The sequence below is a fragment of the Carcharodon carcharias genome, chromosome 4, assembly GCF_017639515.1.
Source record: "Carcharodon carcharias isolate sCarCar2 chromosome 4, sCarCar2.pri, whole genome shotgun sequence".
Classification (NCBI taxonomy): domain Eukaryota; kingdom Metazoa; phylum Chordata; class Chondrichthyes; order Lamniformes; family Lamnidae; genus Carcharodon; species Carcharodon carcharias.
Window position 1 is genome coordinate 124,135,133 of NC_054470.1, and position 12,895 is coordinate 124,148,027.

The 12,895-nt window shown below is 40.4% G+C and overlaps 1 protein-coding gene across 1 annotated transcript in view; it reads right to left on the reverse strand.

Moving 5' to 3' along the window:
- fer (fer (fps/fes related) tyrosine kinase) overlaps nucleotides 1-12,895 on the reverse strand; it is a 416,238-nt gene that overhangs the window by 103,929 nt on the left and 299,414 nt on the right. The window contains exon 16 of the mRNA XM_041185738.1: nucleotides 7,294-7,417. Within this exon, the coding sequence (XP_041041672.1) occupies nucleotides 7,294-7,417 (124 nt within the window). The remainder of the gene's footprint in view (nucleotides 1-7,293; nucleotides 7,418-12,895) is intronic.

Consider the following 12,895-nt stretch of genomic DNA (forward strand, 5'->3'; position numbering starts at 1 on the left):
AATTCATATGTCTTAGAATATAACTTTTAATTTCAGGAATTCAAGTTTTAACTATCAAAAATGGGGGCATCTACTTAAGAAACTGGTATAAACAACTCTGATGTAAATGCAACTCAAACAAGCCTAGGTTTAATTAACCTATGTCTGTCTTACAAGGTCAGAGCTGAAAGTGGAAAAAAGAACTTAAACAATGGGTGATCTATTTCTCAATCTCTTGGAAAAGCCAGAGTCTCTATCTTACTTCCAGAATAGAAGCTAAAAGTTAGTATTCTGGGAAGGAGGGTCATAAAACTCCATTACTGATAGAAATTATTCATATGGGTTACAGAATCAAAGAGCTGTGTTGAAGGTGAAATAATGTGTTTGCATTTTTGTTTGAACCATCCCAAAGAATGCCACGTTGTCTTACAGATGGGCTGTGGAGGCGGAAGGTTCCTTTGTTTAATTTAACTGTGCTTTTTTGCTGGCAGAAGCAAGCAGTTTAGTTCAGGAATAGGCAGAGGCAGTTGCAGCTTTGCTTTAGTGTAGACTGTATCTCACTGGATTAAAAGAGTTAACAGAAGATGGTAGTTAGTTAGGCCTGCACTTCAAACAGAAAAATACTAACTTCATCATTCACAAACAGTTTGGATTTAATGAGGGAAAAGCAGCTGGAAGATTTGCTCTAACGAGTGTAAGAAAATTACATTGACCCTCACAGAGCCTTGTGGCAGAAAGCAGTCAACAGAGTTAGCTTACCTCAGAGCATAGCTAGAGCACGGAGAAGTTAGGCCAGGATTTTCCAGCCCCGACACCGGTGGGCATCATCATGGGGAAATTTTTTTAGAGCCGTAAGGGCACTTCACATTTTCCCGTGCTGACAATGCTCACTGGCCTTTGGGTTGATCCCTAAAGAAGTGAAACAACCTTTTTTTTGGGTGGGGGTTGGGGAGGCTGGTGGGGGGAGTGAAGAACGGAACTGAGATAATGCCATAAGTAGTTATGCACCATAGTGTTAACTTAATAGTGCTGGATTTGTTTAATTCTTATATACAATCAAGTTTATTTTTGTTTAAACCCTTGGGGCAGATGTGTAAAATGACACGCAGTGACGTCAGGAAAGCGACCTAACGTCACCATGCGTCATTCTGATCTTCCGTTCAGTGGGTGCGCACCGGCGTCGGCTGCGCGCCCGCCGAACTGTCAAAGGCCTATTAAAGCCATTAATCAAACAATTAAGCCAATTGAGAAAGCTGCCCGTCCAGCCTTAAGGTGGGCAAGCAGGGGAAGAGCCCAGGCGGCCTTCGCATTTTTCATGAAACCTCATCCACGGATGGGATGAGTTTTCATGAAGGGTTTATAACATTGATAAATATTTTTGGTACATTTGAAAAACATGTTCCAGCTCATGTGATGCTGTCACACGAGGGGATGTGTAAATGATTTTTTAGCTTCTTTGTTTAAAAGTCATATTGCATGCCTCAGGGCGATTTCTGTGCTCTTTTGCGCATGTCCCTCCTCCCCACATCATGCTGGGCGGGCCTTAATTGGCCCACGCATGCAAAATGGCAGTGTGCAACCGATCGTGGGTGGCGATTGGCTCCGCGCCTGCCCGCGCTCGTCTGCACCCAACCGGCCTCCCAACGGGGGAGAAAATTCCCCCCTTGAAATCTTATGGTGCAGTTCTGTTGGCTGGGTGTTCCTTAAATGTTAACGGTTCCTAACAGGATCGTAACACTACCTTAATAATAGTTCCAGTATTTTCCTGACACTGTTAAGGTTTTTATGCAGCGAATCATTAGGATCTGGAAAGCACTGCTTGATAGCGTGCTGGAGGCAGATTCAATTGAGGCCTTTTAAAGAGAATTGGATAATTATCTAAAGAGAAAAATTTGCAGGGCTTGATGAAAAGATTGAACTAGTTGAGCTCCACTAGCACAGAGCCCACGTGGAAACAACACACTGAGTGGCCTCTTTTTGTGCTGTATCCATTATATGATTCTATAAGTTGATTAAGATGTTTAAAGTAAAGAAGGAACTGGACCATGTAATAGAGAAAGAATCTTCACACTTACATGGAAATCTAAAAGGGGTCAAAATCAGGGACTAGAATTAAGTCAGTTAAAAGTGAATTCAAAAAAGGTCTTTACACAAAATGTTGTGAGAATATACTGTCCCCGTGGTCATAGGTACAGAATCAATTGAGGTCCTAAGAAGGAATTTAAGATGCATGCTTGGGAAGTAAGTTTATTAAATTATATGGTAAGGGGGCAAAAAATTGGGATTCAACAGATAAAGTGCTATGGTTGGCCCAGGGAGAGCAGACTCAATGGCCTAATCTGCTCCTACAACATTAAGACACATCAAATAGCACGTGGAGAAAAATTATACACTTGGGTACCCAACAGCTCATTAAATCCAAGTTATACTCATTTTCGTGTTTTCAACCTGCAGCAACCCTCTTACAAATGGATAACTCCGTGAGGCAAACGTATTTAAGTCATTTAAGCCTCATCAAATTTTATCATTTTGTCTTGCTACTGTCATGGAGCCAGAAGTTAAAATTGACCAATCTCATGCTGCCGAGGTCAGGACGGTAAATTATTCCCAACATATTAACACAATTTTTGCATTACAGTAATCAAGCGGGATTGAGGTTGAGGCAAGATTTTCACTAAAATTATGTTTTTTTATTACTGGCATATTTGGAATTTTCTCCACATTTTATTTGTTTTCCTGTATAATGAAGAGATTTTGAACACAAGGCTAGGATTACATAGGTTATACGGCATAGAAACAGGCCATTCAGCCCAACCAATCCATGCCGGTGTTTATACTTCACTTGAGGCTCCTCCCATCTTTTTTCATCTAAATCTACTATCGTAACCATCTATTTCCTTCTCCCTCATAGGCTTGCCTAGTTTCCCCTTAAATGCATCTATAACTTTTCTTTTCAACCACTCCCTGTGGGATCAGGTTCCACAGTCTCGCCATTCTTTAGGCAAAGAAGTTCTATCTGAATTCCCTACTGGATTTCTTAGTGATTACCTTATATTGGTAGCCTCTAGTTATGCCCTTCCCCACAAGAGGAAACGTTCACTCTACATCCACTCTATCAAAACCTTTCATAATTTTAAGCACCTCTATTTGGTCACACCTCAACCTTCCTTTTTTCAAGAGAAAAGTGACCTGCCTGTCAATCCTTTCCCAATATACATATACCCACGCATTTCTGGTATCATCCTTGTAAATCTTCTCTGTACCCTCTCCAGTGCCTCTAAATCTTTTTTATAACATGGCAGCTAGAACGGCAAATAGTACACCGAGTGTGATCTAATCAAGTTTTAATATATATCAATGACTTGGATGAAGAAGCCAAATGTATAGTTGCTAAAATTGCTGATGAGACAAAGATAGGCAGGAGAGTAAGCTGTAAAGGGGACATAAGGCATCTGCAAAGGGATAGGGATAGGTTAAGTGAGTTAGGCAAAAAATTGGCAGATGGAGTAAAACGTAGGAAAATGCGAACTTGTCCACTTCGGCAGGAAGAATAGAAAAGCAGTATTTGATTTAAATGGTGAGAGATTGCAAAATACTATGGTACAGAAAGATTTGGGTGCCTTGGTACATGAATCACAAATATGTTAGTATGCAGGTACATCAAATGATTAGGAAGGAAAGATTAGGAATGGAATATAACAGTAAGGAAGTTTTGCTATAGCTGTACAGGGCATTGGTGAGGCCACAACTAGAGTACTGTGTACGGTTTCGATCTCCTTACCTAAGGATATAATTACATTAGAAGCAGTTCAGAGAAGTTTCACATGACTGATTATCTTATGGGCCGGTATCCATTGGAGTTTAGTAGAATGAGAGGTGATCTTATTGAAATATAAAAGATCCTGAGGGGACTTGATAGGGTGAACGCTGAGAAAACGTTTCCGCTTATGGACAGATGAGAACCAAGGGACACAATCTAAAAATAAGGGTCTCCCATTTAAGACAGGGATGAGGAGAATTTTTTTTCTCCGAGAAGGTCATTAGTCTGTGGAATTCTCTTCCCCAGGGTGTAGTGGAGGCAGGGTCATTGAATATGTTTAAGGTTGGGTTAGATAGACTACCTTGTCATCAAAAATCTAAGGAAAAAGAGGGTAAACAGGAAAGCGGAGTTGAGGCCACAATTAGACAGCCTTGATCTTATCAAATGGTGAAACAAGCCCATGGGGTCAAATGGCCTACACCTGCTACAATACCATATGTTTGTATGTACAGATTTAGCATAACTTCCGTACTTTTCAATTCTATCCCTCTAGAAATAACCTACTGCTTGTTTTTTTTTAAATGGCCTTGCGCACCAAAGCACAACTTATAGTGATTGATATACTTGTACTTTGAGATCCCTTTGTCAATTACTTTCCCATTCTGCAAGTTTATTAACATCCTCCTGTACTTTGTTCTGGTCTTCCTCGGTATTGAGTACCTGCCCCCAATTTGGTCTCATGTGCAAATTTAGAAATTGCCTTTTAGATTCCAAAGTCCACTTACATTAATGTAAATGATGAAAAGCAGTGTCCCACCACTGATCCTTGTTGAACACCACTTTCCGGTTTCTGTCACTTTGAACAACTACTCTTTACTCCCACTCTCTGCTTTCTGTCTTGAAGCCAGGGAGCTATCCATTCTATCACTTACACCCTAACTCCACATTCTCTGACCTTATTCATTAGTGTATGATGGGGCAACTTATTTAAGGCCTTTTGAAAATCCAGATAAATTACATCTACTATATTACCATTGTCTCCTCTTTCTCTGTTCCCTCCTCAAAAATTCATTAAGGTTGGGCAAGCATGATTTTTCATTTTGAAGTCCATGCTGACTATTTATTATTGTATTTCTCATTTCTGGATGTTTTTCTTCAGTAAGGATTCCATTATTTTTCCTACCACTGATGTTAAGCTAACAGGTTTATAATTCCCCGAACATGTTCTGTACCCCTTCTTAAATATGGGGATTACATTAGCTATCAGTCAGTCCTCTGGCATGATACCATTTTCTAACAAGTTATTAAATATGAATAGTAATGCCTCTGCTATCTCTTCCCTATGTTCTTTTAAAATATGTGGATGCAATTCGTCCAGACCAGGGGCTTTATCCTCTTTGAGTTTATTTATTTTATTGAATACATCCCCCTTTTCTTAATTTTAAATGCACATACCTCATTGTTCATCTCATCATTCATGTCACATCTACCTGTTCTATCTCCCTGGTAATGATGGAAGAGAAATAATTATTCAGTATTTCTGCTATCTCTCTACCATTACCTGCGGTATTATCCTATCTATCCCTTAATGGCCAATTCCCATCACAGCTTTCCTTTTTTATTGATGTGTCTGTAACATATTTTACTATTTTGTTTTATATGCCTTAATAATTTAGTTTCATTGTTTCTCTTTGCCTCCCTATTTTTTGATTTCTCTCCTAATCTCTTCATATTCTCTCTTAACCTGCACTTCTCTGCTGTCTATACGTTTAACGGATGCCGCTTTCCTAACCTTCAGTTGTTTCCTTATGTCTCTATTCATCCATGGAATTCCATTAATGTTTATTTTGCTCTTTCTTTTTAGCTGAATATATTTTTCCTGCACTCTGCTGAACAACGTTTAAATTGTTTTCCATTGTTGTTCTACATCGTTGTTGCCAATATTGTTGCCCATTTTATTTGCTCAAGTTTTTTTCTCAGCCCCTCAAAACCAGCTTTTCTCCAATCTATTAACTTAGTTTTCATTATTCTTAAATCCTTATCTATCTTAAAGCGTAGTACTGTGGTCAATATGACCTAGCAGTTTCCTTACTTTTACTTCTCTCAGTTTATTTGCCATTACTAGATCCAATAGCAAATCCTTTCTTGTTGGGTTTTTTACATATTGGGTTAGAAAGGAGTCCTGTATATAATATAGGAACTCCATTCCATTATCCCCTTTTTCTACCTCTTCTGTCCAATTAATATCAAGGTAGTTGAAACCCCCCATGATTATTTTTCTACCTTTATTTACTTAATTCCATAATTTATCTGCATATTTCTTCTTCCTCCTCCCTTCCACTATTCAGTGGTCTGTAGACTACACCTATTAGTGTTATGGATTATTTATCATCTTTTATTTCCATTTTTGTTTTGCTGTTGTGTCCTTTCTTCCGACTGCCATTATGTTATCCCCAATAAGTTCAGCTACTCCACCTTACCTTTTTCGCTCCTTAGCTTTTCTAAATCTACATACACCATATAATGTTTAATTTCCAGTCTTAATTTTTCTGTAGCCATGTCTCAGTGATCCCTACAATGTCTGGCTCCTCCCAATGAATGGCTGCCTCCAGCTCCCCTGCTTTATTATGGGCACTGTGTGCATTGTTGTAGACATCTTAAGTCATATCTAATAGAATTTTCCTCTCACTTTATATTTAACTTTATCTCACTTCATATTATAATCTTTTTAGGCTTCTGTTCTATAATACCTTAGCTTACTTTATTCTTTCCTATATTCTCTTGCCTGTTCTGTTTACATTTAGGCTGCTTACATTTCTTGTAAATACCTCTCCGTGTCTTACTAGGTTCAAGTCTTTGCCAAGTATCGATTTATCCTTTCCACCAAAACAAGGATCCCATCCCAAAGGATTAAAGGCGACAGGGAAATTTTACAGAGAACAAAAAAAAAATCCACCGATGCACCTTCAAACATATTTTTACAGTATAATACTTTAAATTACAAGGAACTTGCTAAATTTTCCCTTTTTTTCTTCCTAAAAAGTTAATATCTATGTTAAAATGTGCTTTCGTTACTCACATTATCCATTTATATGACATTTTCTGGTTGCCTGGGCTTATTGCAGATACAACCAAAAAACTTTTTTGCTGGCAAAAAGTAACAGCAAAATTTGAATAACACAGTGGGGAGATTCAGAGGTCACATTGTTAGAATGCTGGAGTGTTGCTGCATCTATCTGTATGAAATCAGTGTCATAAAACAAGGTCAAAAAGCAGAATACAGCAGATGCTGGAAATCTGAAATAAAAATAGAAAATACTGGACATAGCAGGTTATGGCAGCATCTGTGGAGAGAAACAGAGTTAACGTTTCAGGTCAGCAACCTTTCACCAGAACATTTGCAGCATTTTCTGCTTTTATGTAATAAAATAGGATGTTTTGGAAAATATAAGTTCTGCAGTATCCACAAGCTTTTTCTGGGAAAATAAATCACCTGGAATTGGAAAACAGTAAATTGGAGAACCCTGTAGATAGAGTGGGAATATTTTCCTTACCTGTGAATACAGTTTTTCCCTTCAAGATAAGCCATACCAGCAGCAGCATCCAAAGACATCTTCACAAGCTGTTTCATTTTTAACTCATCTTTCTTCTTTCTTAAAAATGAAAGGAAATCGCCACCTAAATATTAAACAAGACATAATCATGTGGTGACGATATCCCCTCAATTTACGGATTTTTAGAGAGCGATGTTTATAAACCACACATTTATTAAACATTAGACTGAAATTATAATAAATAATGCTGACATATTCAAGAGTTAATCTGGACATTTCAGATCTTCTCCACTGGTCATTAATTCTTGCTTTGCATCCAGGTACAAGAGGCAACAATTTTTATCGTCTGGAATTCTCTCTCTTGTCTTACATACAACTAAATATCTTCAGCTTTCACTTGTTATGCTTTGTGCATAGGTCTCCGAGTGCACACCATTCAAAGCAACAATTTCTTTCAAGCAAACTATACTTCCAAGAGAATCTCACGTCCTATTTAATAAAAGGGCAGCAGTGCCTTCACAACAAAACAATGGTGACCTGATTCAACACCCAGCCAGGGAAATAAAATTTTTAAGTCGTCAGTTAGTAATTGTCTATATTAGAAAAAAATAGTATACAGAAGCTAAAACTATGCACTCAATACTTAAAGGAAGGTGGCGAGGACACAGATGAGGTGGAAAATTTTCAAAGAGCTTGGAAAGGCCTGGGATGTACCAAACTTAACAGCTGAGCCTCAATAACATGTGGATCAGATGGACAGCCTCGTACAGGCAGGAGAGAACAGCAGCATCAGAAGGCTACAAATGCTTCAGGACAGTCCTTGGTAATCAGGATATTGGAGAGGTCGGCAATCAGACTGGGGGAAAGGTCTGCGATCAGGAATGAGGGAAGAGGGTCCCAATTGGGGTGATTGTGAAGAGGTCAGCAACTGAGTTGGGGGCTGCTGGAGATCAAGGTTTTGGAGGGTACGGAAGGAGGCTGGCAATCTGAGCCTTGTGGGGCGGAGAGGCTGCCGATCAGGCTTTAGTAGTCGAAGGCTTCCTTGAGCGGCCTGGGGAGAGGAGACCTGCAACTCCTGGCCCACAGAGTGCTGAAAGAGGTACTTATTTTAGGGATCAGACCGTTCTTGTCTTGTTCTCACTTGTTGATCTCTGGGGAAAGCCATGCAGCAACAGTAAATTTTAAATCGGACTCTCAAATGGACTGGAGTACCCCAATTTACATACGTTAATCAAGTGTTCCACTTCTTCACAGGGCATCTTGATGCCCCACATGCATGGCACAATGAGGCTGGGGTCAAATTCCCCATATTTCACTCTTTAGAACCACCACCCGTGGTCTGTCACACAGACAGAGAGGCATTGGGGAGGAATTATGTCCTATAATTCTGAGTTTCATTTGAACCACAGATAAAGTGGAAAAGGTGAAGAAAATAATTCTTAAATTGTTAATGAAAGGAGAACACTCTACATGGAATATGCCACAACAATTTATGCATACAATTACAAGTATATATTCACAGGCATTGTTGGTAACCATTTTCATCAAACACGTGTCATTTTATTCACGATTCAATTTTATACTATTTATTCAAGAAAATAAAACGTTTCCTGATAGAGCATTATCAAATTACTTGACTTCATTCCTCCTATCTTTGTCAATCCTATTGAGGCACAATTTTAAAAAGTTTGCCATTTTAACCATAATTCTAAGTCCACCTAATTATTGTACATTATACCGGTGGATAAGCACTCTAAGGTCTCTCACTTCCTCATCCCCTCTCAATGCCCTTCCGTTTATTGTGTATTCCCTTGCTTTGTTTGCCCTCTCCAAATGCATTGCCTCACACTTTTCCGGATTGAATTCCATTTGCCACTTTTCCGCCCACTCAACCAAACCATTGATATCATTCTGGAGACAGCAGCTATCCTCCTCACAATCAACTACACTGCTAATTTTTGTGCCATCTGCAAATTTCCCAATCAAGCCTCCCACATTTAAATCCAAATCATTAGTACGTACAACAACAGCAAGAGCTCCAACACTGAGCGCTGTGGAATGCTACTGGAAACCGCTTTACACTTGCAAAAACATAATCAGCTATCACCCTTTATTTGCTGTCACTGAGTCAATTTTGGATCCAACTCACCACCTTTCCCTGTATCCCATGGGTCACTTTTCTGACCAGTCTGCCACCTGGGACCTTGTCAAGTGCCAAATTAAAATCCACGTAGACAACATCCACTGCACCACCCCCATCAATCCTTCTTGTTACTTCATCAAAAAATTTGATTAAGTTAGTAAGACATGATCTTCTCCTAACAAAACCATGCTGACCATCCCTGATCAACCCACGCCTTTCCAAGTGACAGCTTATCCTGCCTCTCAGAATTGATTCTAATAGTTTGCCCATCACCAAAGTCAGATGGCCTGGCCTATAATGTTCCGGTCTATCGCTTGTACCCTTTTTAAATAATGATACAATGCTTGCAGACCTTCAATTTTCTGGTGCCGATTGGAAAATGATCATCATTCCCTCTAATGCATCCTCTCTCACTATGCTTACTGTATGTAATATTTCACACGCCTCCTTTAACTAGAATGTCTGCATCATCTCTCTCCTTAGTGAAGACAGAGACAAAGTACTCATTGAGAACACTGCCCACATCTTTAGCATTAACGCACAAATTACCATGTACATCTCTGACAGGCCATACCCTTTCCTTAGTTATTTTCTTGCTCTTAATGTGCTTTTAAAATATCTTTGAGTTTTCTTTGATCTTACCTGCCAATATTTTGTTTGTATCCTCTCTTTGCTTTCCTAATTTCCTTTTTTACTTTCTATACTCCTCTCGGATTTCTACAGTATTAAGTTTTTCTGACTGTCATAAACTTTCATTTTCTGCTTTATCTTAATCCTGTATGCATCTGGATAACCCAAGGGTTCCAGATTTGGCAGTACTGTCCCTTTTCTTTGTGGGGACATGTCTACACTGTGCTTTTGAATGCCTCCCACTGATTTGACACCGTGTTCCTCCTAGTAGCTGTATCAGTCTACTTTCACCAGTTCACCTCTCAGCTTTGTAAAATTTGTCTTCCCCTAATTCAGAATTTTTATTCCTGTCCCATTTTTGTCCTTTTCCATAATGATGCTAAATCTAACTGCATTATGATCACTATCTCCAATATGGGGTCCTCCACTGCTACTTCATCCACTTACCTGGCTTCATTTCCTAATACAAAATATAGAATTGCACTCCCTCTCATTGGGCTTGTTACATGCTGGCTAAAAAAGTTCTCTCGAATGCAGTTCAAGAATTTTGTGCCCACTGTGTGCTTCACACTGTTCGTATTCCAATTGATATTAGGATGGTTGAAGTCCCTAACTATTACTGCCCTATTTTTTTTTGCACTTAGAAATTTGCCTACATATTTGCTCTTTTAACTCCTTTCCATTATTCGGGGTCTATAGTACACTCCTAGCTGTGCGGCTGCCCTTTTTTTATTTATGGGGGAGAATTGTCTCCCTGTCAGGCGGGCCAGTTAGGTTGGTCGAGAGTGGGCGGAGCCGATCACCACCTGCGATCGGCTGCTTGCTGCCATTTTACGTGGGTGAGCCAATTAAGGCTCAGCGGGGGGGAGGAGGGAGAATCCGGGCCTGCGCTCTTCCTCGCAGAAATCTCCCTGAAGCATGGAGCTCAGGGAAATTAAATTCATGTTGAGAATTTTAATAAAGGAAATTAAAAATCATTTACACATGTCCCCTCATGTGATAGTGCCACATGAGTTAGGACATGTTTATGAAATGAGCAAAATTTATTTATTAATTTAATAAAACCTTCATGAAACCACATCCCATCCGTGGATAAGGTTTCATGAAAAACGCGAAGGCCGCTTGGGCTCTTTGCCTGCCTGCCAACCTTAAGGTTGGATGGGCAGCATTGAGAATTAGTTTAATTGGTTTATTAATGGCCTTAACAGGCCTTTGACAGTTTGGCCGGTGCGCGCCCGCTGAACAGAAGATCTGAATGACGCGTGGTGATGTTGGGATGCACACCCTACATCACTGCTCATCATTTTATGCATTGACGTGCAGGGCCCACCCCCGCACACCGAAGTGAAAATTCTCCCCATGAGCTCAACCCATGTGGCCTCATTTGATGCTTCACGTAGTGTATCATTCCTCCTCACATCAATTGATTCTTTAACCAATAATGCTACACCCCACAGCTTTTTTGGCTCCCTCTCTATCCTGCCTGAAAACCCTATATCGAGGGATGTTGAGCTGCCATTTTGCCCCTCTTTAAGCCAAGTTTCCGTTATAGCGATGATATCATGCTGCCATGCGTCTACCTGTGCCCTCAGCTCATCAGCTTTATTTGATTGCATTTACATATATACCTTTTAACACTGCCAGATTCCTGTGCTGTACACTTTTTAACCTGTGCTCCTTCTGTCTTTCAGAGTCACTAATTCTCCATACCCCATTCTCTGCTCTGAATTTGCCTTCAGCTTCCCATCCCCCTGCCAATCAAGTTTAAACCCCCCACAACAGCACCAGCAAATCTCCCTGCAAGGATATTCATCCTAGTCCTGTTCAGGTTTAGGTTGCCCAGCTTATACAGATCCAACCTTCCCCAGAACCGGTCCCAGTGCTTCAGAAATCTGATGTCCTTCTTCCTAAACCAATTTTCCAGCCATGTGTTCAATCACTCAATTCTCCTATTTCAACACTCACTAGCGCATGGAACTGGAAGTAATCCTGAGAATACTGCTTTGGAGGTCCTATTTTTCAATCTCCTTCCTATCTCCCTGAAGTCTGCTTTCAGGACCTCATCTCCTTTCCTACCTAAGTCATTGGTACAAACGTGGACCACGACTTCTGACTGATCACCCTCCCTCAGAATGGTCTGCAGCTGCCCCGTAACATCCTTGACCTTGGCACCAGGAAGGCAACACACCATCCTACAGTCACACCTATGGCCACAGTAATGCCTGTCTGTTCCCCTAACTAATGAATCCCTTATCACTACTGATCTTCCTCTTTTCTTCCTCCCTTCCTGTACAGCAAACTTCCTGTGCCACAAACTTAACTCTGACTGCACTCCTCTGAGGAACCAGTATTCAAAATGAAAACCAATTGCCGAGCGGGACCCCAGGGGAGTCATGCACTACCTGCCTAGTTCTCTTGGACTGCCTGGCGGTCATCCATTCCCTTTCTGCCTCCAGACTCCTAAGCTGCAGTGTGATCACCTCTCGGAATATGCTATCCATGCAGCTCTCAGCCTCGTGGATGCTTCACAGTGACTCCAGCTGCCGCTCAAGCTCCAAAACCTGGAGCTCAAGTTTCTGCAGCTGATGGCACTTCCTGCAGATGTGATCGTTTAGGACACTGGTAGCATCCTCCACTTCCCACATATTACAGGGCACTTATTCCACACAACCGAGCTGCCCTGTCATGGCTTTAATTTTCTTCCCTAATGGTAACTTTATTTTACTTTGGTTTACTTATACAACCAGTTCCTTAATTTGCTGATCTCACTTGCTCTCCAGCAGAGAGGTTGATTTACTTGATTAGCCCTGCCCTTGCCTATAGCAAACC